Genomic DNA, 8,870 nt, shown 5'->3' with positions numbered 1-8,870 from the left:
TTCGTAAAGTTTAATGAATTAAAGTGCCCCTGTTTTTAATATTGTTTTTAGATACTGGGCAGTAATTTAGGAAATTTACAATCACTTTAATATTTACTTTTGTGGTCCTATTTACACCTTCAATATTTTGATATAGAAGCCCAAAAAATGCCATTGACCAAAAAAAAAAAATACCTTTTTAATTTTGACAGCAGGTGGAATATCTCCATCCCTGAGCTGCACAGAATATCCCTATAGATTTTTTTCTGCACTTATGAGAGATGACCAGCAGGTGTCCCCCTAGGGCCACTCTCACCAGCTATTTTTATATCCTTGTGACAGCCAACGCAGTGTCAGGTTTTCCAGTGACTTCTAAACAGCGGACAGTAAGCAAGTCCTCTTTGCATGTCATTCCTGTCGCCATATTCTCCTCCCTGGGGTCAAAAAGAGCTGCCAGTCTCCCTACTACCCCTACTTATCTGCTCAGCCTGGTTGCAGTGTAGCTACCACCATGAGCAGTGCCACTTACCACATCTCCAGCTTGCTGGAGAAGATGACATCGAGTGACAAGGACTTCAGGTAAGGCAGGACTTGCCTCCATGCATGAGAAGTGTGTCTGATATATGTATTCCTGTAATAATGTGATGTATGTGTATATAAAGGTGTCTTTGTTACTACTGCGAAGGTGTTTTTGCGTCTCTGTGGCGGAATTTGTTAGTCTGCATGCGTAGGCTCCTATATAAGTGTATGTGTGCCAGTGAGTGCCTATGACAACCATAAAGCAGTACTAGCTTTGTGGAACAGTCTGCAGAGTTATAAAACCATATAACTAGAGGCTGCTCGCTATGCAAGAGGTTTCCAGGCAGCACACAGCTCTATGCAGTGATTTTGAGGGGGCAGCTCATATAGAAGTAAAACAGGACAAGAGAGCTGCAAATCAGGACAGGAAAATGGAGCTGTCCCATTGCATACTATGTAATGTGTGTATGTGTGCAAGCTACAGATAAGGACAGTCTGTAGCCTAAAGATTAGCTGCACATCATTTTAAAAATGGTGGCTCATTGGCATCAGAAGAGTGGCCCAGGTGGGTGCCTATAGTTAGCTCTAAGGGGCAACATTTCCCCTCTTGCTTCTTCTATGGACACCCATGTATTTTCTTCTCTTTTCTGTATTTTAGTGCCTTCGCTGTTGTATACAGTTCATGCAAGCAGGGACGTCTTGCATTTTTTTGTGCTGCCCTAGGCACTGAAAAATGTGCTTGCCCCAAACACTTCCACTCCCAATAATTTTATATATTTGTCACAACCGGAGACCTAGGACATACCATTTAACAAACAAATATCATTGATTTGTAAGCAAGTTTATAAATAAAAAGAGATAAAGATCATAGGAGTGGAAAGATATCATGCCATAATGCTGCCCCTCAAAATGTGCTGCCCTAGGCACATGCCTAGCTAGTGTAGGCCAGAATAAGCCCCTGCATGCAGTTGGTGGGGATGTTTCTAAAAGGCTTATTCAATTCTTTGAAATCACTTGATCAGTAGAAATTATTTTTTCTCGAAAATGATTTCTAATGTTGTATTTCTAAGCATTACTAAATAAATAGAATTCAATAATATTTAGAACAATTTACATATTAATTAAAATATATAAAGTGACACTATTTATATATATATATATATATATATATATATATATATATATATATATATATATATATAGTGCTTATTTCAATTGATTTAGGATTCATTATATAGAGGCCTTATCTGGAACTGTAGCACCTATATAAAACCTTATGTAGTTGAGCATTACTCAAAATATAGTTGAGTAGAGTTGAATAATTTTGCAAATACCACTTTGTGAATTCCCCATCTAGTCAGAAGCAGTTCATATGTCTCTGCTGCATCTGCTACTGCTTGACTCATAGTGTGAAAATTATTTTGGTCACATGACAGTTTGAAATTGACATGGGTTGTCTAACAATTTCAGATATTTTGCAGTGTGTTTGAGAAAATATTGGCCTTTGGTTAGCAAAGAGACAAACAACCCTCGCCAAGGATAAGTATGAAGAATCCCTTTAAGGAATGTCACCATGTCGTCTGGATTTATATGGGGTTTGTAGCCCTTTAATGTCAGCATGTGGGGGACTCCCATACCTCTTTTTTAGTGTTCGTTGGACACTCTCCGTCTGGCTGCACCTGTTAAAGCCTGGACTCTGCACTGTAAACTGACACGAGCTAAACAGTGTGCATTACTCGACCTTTTAGAAAGCTTAGAAACTGGATTGGCAGCTGGCCTGCCTAGATGGTGCTTGTTATTACACCCTTAGTATGTGAACCATTCTGCATTGGTCTGTCAGCTGGCACAGAAGCTGGGTATAGAGTGAGTTGCAGCACTCTCTGGGAACTTGTGAGTTAAACTAATAAAATGAATATGGAAGTGATAATTAACATCTCTCATGATTGAGATACATCAAAGAAATTCCAATTATTTCTATTTTGAAATAACAAAATGAATGCTTGCCTGATAAATTTCTTTCTTTACGGATATGGAGAGTCCACAACGTCATTCAATTACTGGTGGGAATATCACTCCTGGCCAGCAGGAGGAGGCAAAGAGCTCCACAGCAAAGCTGTTAAATGTCACTCCCCTACCCATAATCCCCAGCCATTCGACCAAAGGGAAATGGAAAAAGGAATAGCACAAATGTGTAGAGGTGCCTGAGATTCAATTACTAGCGGGAACCAATACCCAAGCTAGAGGACACAGAATTAATAGGAAGGGAAAACAAGACAGGCAGACCTAAACAGAAGGCAACACCGCTTGAAGAACCAATCTCCCAAAAGAAACCTCAGCCGAGGCAAAAGGATCAAATTTGAAAAACATTTGGAAAAAATATGCAGAGAGGATCAAGGTGCAGCCCTGCAAAACCAATCCACAGAAGCCTCTTCTTGAAAACCCAAGAAGAGGAGACACCCCTCGTAGAATGAGCTGTAATTCTCTCAGGAGGCTGCTGACCAGCAGACTCATAAGCAAAACGAATAATACTTCTCAACCAAAGGGAAAGAGCAGTAGCAGAAACCTACTGACCTTTACACTTCGCTGAGAAACAAACAAACAGGACAGAAGACTGGCGAAAACCTAGTCGCCTGAAAGAAGAATTTAGTGCATGCACAACAACCAAGCTGTGCAACAGACGTTTCAAAAGAGAAGAAGTATTGGGACAGAAAGAAGAAACAACAAATTCCTTAATAAAATATCTATCCGAAACCACAATAGGTGGAAACCCTAATTAAAAACAAAGAACCGCCTTATCTGCATGAAAGATAAGGTAAAGAAAATCACACTGCAAAGCTGAGAGTTCTGAGACTCTCCGAGAAGAAGAGATAGCAAAACCAAAAAAATGCAGCATTTGCTATATTGGCAACAAACTGCAAGTTGCCATAGAAGACCCTGATAAACCCTTATCAAAGAAGCCACCAGCTTCTTGTCCATGGGGTCCTGAAAGGAGCAGCTATCCTCTATATGGATTGAATTTCTCTTAGCCAGATAAGAAAAAGCCCCTTCTACCATAGGCACCATGCGCCATGAATCCAAAATGGAGTCAGCAACATGAAACAACTTTTAAAAAATGGGAGACTGAGAAAAAGGTATCCCTAGTTTCTTCTATTCTTGTGAAAAAAATCTCCACAGAGAAAGGACATCAAAGAAACTAAATTTCTTAGGGTTGACAACGACAGAAGAAACAAAGTCGTCCAAAGAAGCCAATACCTCCTTTAACATTACACAAAGGTGAAAGAACAAAAGAGGCAGCACAAAGTTCGTATTGCAAATAAAATAGGATGTTTTAATCCAGTAGTCAATTCATACTACTGGATTAAAACATCCTATTTTATTTGCAATACGAACTTTGTGCTGCCTCTTTTGTCTATCCCAGGGACGGCTTGGTCCTCAATTTGTGCCTGCACCTTTCCGTTACACCGCAAGAGCTCTCCCTGAATGAAAATATCGCTAACAATTTCCACAGCACCGGAAGTCTCTACTCGGTCTCTGTAGGACTAACCCGGCCGGTCCGCCTGAAGCTACGCCTCCCACCACTACATTACACAAAGGTGTTCAAGCTTAAATCTGAAGTATACTACTCCAGTATTAGATAAAGGAATTATACTGTCCAAATCTGAGATTTCCCCCTCAGAAGCTACCGACATATTCTCCTCATCAGACCTATGAGGAAGGACAACCTGCGTAGCAATAGGTGGAACAGAAAACTTACTATCTGAAAGATTAAATTTCCTCTTGCGTTTTCCCTTTAGCAAGGGAAAAGCAGATAATGCTACAGATACCATAGAAGATACCTGAGCAGCAATTTCTGCAGGCAAATAAACTCCTCCAGGAGCTGGGAGGAACTTACAGGGCACTGTATGTGATGTATGTGATGCCATAGAGGCCATAGACGTTTGAGGAGAAAGCTGTGGCATTGGCTGAACAGCATCATCCTGAGACACATAAGGCATAGATGGCAATAATTTATCCTTACACTCTAATGTTCTAGCTAAACATGTAGAACAAAAACATATATATATATATATATATATATATATACATATATATTTTTTTTTTATATATATAAACATATTAAGCATCTAAAAACAAAAAACAAATGCCTGACCAAAAAAAGAATTTAATTTCTTCAGACACCAAACTTCACCTCCTCCATTGACAGAGGCAAAGAGAATGACTGGGGATTATGGGTAGGTGAGTGACATTCAACAGCTTTGCTGTGCTGCTCTTTGTCTCCTCCTGCTGGCCAGGAGTGATATTCCCACTAGTAATTGAATGACGTTGTGGACTCTCCATATCTTAGGAAAGAAATAACTCTTTCTTATTTTATCCTTTGCTAATGCATTGCGCTTTCCATATGATTGTACAGAGGTATACTCAGGAGCGTGCACGTGTCTTCAGCACTATATAATATATTATCTTATAGCACTATAATTTTTCTAACCATGATATATAGTTCTCAAGACATGTGCCTGCCTCTGAGCCTACCTCAGTATGCACTCATAGAAAAGGGCTAAAGTTCAACAAAGCATAATAGGACAAAGTGGTAGATTTCATATCAGTAGTAGAAAGGAAAAGCTTGTTTAAATGATACATGCTGTTTAATCTTGAAAGTTTAGTTTTGATTTCAGTGTCCCTTTAATACAAAACTGTTAACTGCTAAAGGGCTATTAAAGTGCACACATGATATGCTTTAATTCAACCCAGCAAATGGGTTAAAAATATAGTTACAGTATAGCTCAGAAGCCACAGAGCACTGTTGGTCCTGAGTGGATACAGACGGTGACCTTATTAGCAGTGCTAGTCTCACAACCCACTGCTGTTTGACTCAGTGGCTGTATCTGCTCAGGACTAGCAATGTTCTGTGGCTAATGGGTGGTACTTTACCTATGTTTTAATCCCCTTTACTGGCTCACTAATAATAATATAATGGCATAATGGAAAAAAAACAGAGCATGGTAATTTTTGACCAATAATGTCCCTTTAAAACCTATGGCCACTGCAGCAGAGCAGAAGAAGTAGAAAACCTCAGACCACACTAGTTTGTATCAAACTGAGTTAAAACGTTAGTGAAATTACGCAGCCGGCGGTCCGCCACTACGCCTGTGGTTTTTGTAATATATCCCATAAGTATCATGTGTCACTAATACATTCATTTAGTTTGACATTTTTTGTTGAAAATAAACAATCTGTGACAGAGTTTTACTCAGCACTACTGATGGCTATTTGTATAGCTATGTCTGTTTAAGTACTTTTTATAGCTAATAAAATACTTTTTGACTCACAATTTATATGTTTAACTTAAAGGGACACTTAACTCAAAAAATAATAATAAATAATAAACTTCCCACTTTACTTAGTTCTCTTGGCATCCTTTGTTGAAGAGAAAACTTAGGTAGACTTAGTAGAGTGCATGTTGGGCAACAGTGTTGCAACAAAACACTGCACTTTTGATCACTGTATGGCAGCTGTGTTAGCACATTTTATGACATTGCAAAACTGTTGCAATACTGTATATAGTTATAGACAGATGCTCGCTCCTGATCCTACCCAAGTATGCTATTCAACAAAGGATACAAATAAAACAAAGTAAAATTGATAAAAGAAGTATATTGGAAAGTGTTTGCTCTATCTGAATCATGAAATAATATATTTGTGTGTTATGTCCCTTTAAATCATTGGTACAACTCCCTTTGCAAGTCTGACAAAACAACTTTATTCAGGGCTGGAACATGATTTTTTAAGAAATGAACTGTAGTACATTTTGAAATGTTATATTTTAGACAAACTGAAGAACAGAAATAACTTCAGAATCCCTTTAAATCCTGGCTATTATATTGTATATACTTCATGTGTTTGTCAGTGTTCTCACTTTGGAATTCTGGGAATTTGTTCTTATCCATCAGATTTATGGCCACTAATGATCTTATGCTAGAACTGCAAAAAGACTCCATCAAACTGGATGAGGACAGTGAGAGAAAAGTGGTGAAGATGCTTCTTAAGTTGCTGGAGGATAAAAACGGAGAAGTGCAGAACTTGGCAGTGAAGTGGTGAGAGGGACATAAGTTCTGCTGAGCAATCATGCGACTGGGATGGAAGACATCTATATATACTTAGTAGCGAGCTTAGGAATCTCATCATGATGACACATTCTGATTTGAATGATTATTTAGGAGCCCAGGGCCCTTTATGACTTTATTTACTGCTTTTCTCACCCCTCCTCCGTTATTCACTGCTCCTACCCACCACTCACCCCTTCCTTCATTCACTACTCTCTCTACCTGTTTCATCCACTACTCTCCCTCCTTCCATCTACTGCTGTACCACCTTCTTCCTTCACAGCTCTACTCATTTCCTCCAATTACTGTTCTCCATCCAATCCTCACCTCTCTACACTACACTCCAACCTTCTCCTCCAACCACAACCTCCTTCATCTGCTGTTCACTTCAATCAGTTGCCCACCCACTCCTCCATCTAATGCCTAATTTATTTATCTACTCTGCACCAACACCCTCAATACACTGCTCTTCTCCTCCCTCCATCTACTTCTAACATCTGTCTTCATTCACTTCATACTTTTTTTTATTTGCAACTTTTATTGACCATATAAATTAATATATTTATTTGTCAGTAGAGATACATATTTTGTTTCCATCTTGTTATCTGTCTCTTCCTTGGAATGAAACCAAATCCTACCTCTCTTTCCAGCCTGGGTCCTCTAGTGGGAAAGGTGAAAGAATATCAGGTAGAGACCATAGTGGACACGCTATGTAGCAACATGTTATCAGATAAGGAACAACTGAGAGATATCTGTAGCATTGGTTTAAAGACTGTCATATCTGAACTCCCCCCATCAAGTGCAGGTAAGGAAGAGTGTGTTTGCACAAATTTTCAGATGCAGTTGTGATCATAAGGGTGTATGTACATAAATACATTAGTATTTGTGGGAGTGTCTGTGTAGAGAAATAAAATAGTGGTCATTTGGTTTGGTGCTCTTGAGTATTTTATTGTAAATTAATGAATTCTGTGTATTTTGTTATCCAAGCATACTATACATGAAAATACCACTATTAGAATGGTATATCAAAAATTCTTAGGTCCAAACAAAGTGTGCTTAAAAATACCACTGTTAAAACAGAAAGATTCACAATGTCACAGGTTAGAGCCCAAGCAACATTATAAATTGATGCAGCATTTTGACTATGACATTTTGTGTAGTCTCTCCTGAGATAATATTTCAAAATAGTGTTATAGAAATACTTCCATAGAGGGGCTGCGTTTTTGTGAAACGCGCGTCAGGGGTCCTTTGGGAGAAGCTCTTACTCTCCCTTTTTTTATCAGCTTACCAATGTTGTAAAACTTATTCCCTACGAATTTACTTATATTCTCCAGCCAGCAGTTAGTTTAAAATTGTAAAGATAATTTAATAACAGCCCTCGGATTGTAAGAGCTTAGTTGATTGATTTCTTTCCTGCTGGCTCTGATACTTTAATTCTATCTACTAAGATTTAAATAACCAATATGGGAGGTTTATAATTCACCTTGGTTTAAGTGTTCTTAACGTGAGCTCAAGCTAGTTGTCTGTGTGAATTTTTTTTCTTTTCTTTGACATTTTCTAATAAAGACTCTAGTGTGAATGAATTTGACCTATTATTATTTTTACCGTTACTTTGACCATTCTAACTTAGCAGAGTTATTACTCCATACACAGATCAGAGCTATCTATACATAATTATATACCCTATTACAATTACTTTGTTAGTTGTTTCCTGTTCCTCGCTCCGAATCTGTGGCAGGAAATCTATACTTATATATATAAAGACTTATCCTATAATACTTGTAATATTATATAGGTTTCCTGTTCATTGATACTCTGCTTCCCCCCACCCCTTATTGTATTTACATATTTACACATATATAGAAGTGCATTGAAACCCTTTGCAGTTAAGTAGATGACAACATGTAAAAGCATATTTATGCAATATTCATATTTAATAAAGTGTTATACTGTGTATTACTGTAAATATTTCACATTCCAATTCTGCACATAGCATAATATGTTCTGTGTTTTTTTAAATAGATATTCCTATATATATCTGTATATATCTATACCTATATATAATCATCTATATATAGGTATAGATAATATATTGTACCAAAATACTATTATATATATATATATATATATATATATATATATATATATATATATATATATATATATATATATATGTATGTATTTATGAATGGGTCAGGGCACTTGAGAATATGTGATCAGGTTTGCGTGCGAGTAGGGTGTTTGGTTTTATTTAAGTGTATGTGAGTAGCT

General features: G+C 37.6%; 1 protein-coding gene across 1 annotated transcript in view; it reads left to right on the top strand.

Moving 5' to 3' along the window:
- Positions 1 to 340: 340 nt before the first annotated feature.
- The window catches only part of LOC128666284 (cullin-associated NEDD8-dissociated protein 1), a 73,979-nt gene continuing 65,449 nt past the window's right edge, over positions 341 to 8,870 (top strand). Inside the window, exons 1-3 of the mRNA XM_053720771.1 lie at positions 341 to 558; positions 6,447 to 6,590; positions 7,250 to 7,404. Of these exons, the coding sequence (XP_053576746.1) occupies positions 491 to 558; positions 6,447 to 6,590; positions 7,250 to 7,404 (367 nt within the window). The 5' untranslated portion in view covers positions 341 to 490. The remainder of the gene's footprint in view (positions 559 to 6,446; positions 6,591 to 7,249; positions 7,405 to 8,870) is intronic.

The sequence above is a fragment of the Bombina bombina genome, chromosome 7 (genome assembly GCF_027579735.1).
Source record: "Bombina bombina isolate aBomBom1 chromosome 7, aBomBom1.pri, whole genome shotgun sequence".
NCBI classification, from domain to species: domain Eukaryota; kingdom Metazoa; phylum Chordata; class Amphibia; order Anura; family Bombinatoridae; genus Bombina; species Bombina bombina.
This window is presented reverse-complemented; position numbering and strand designations above follow the sequence as displayed.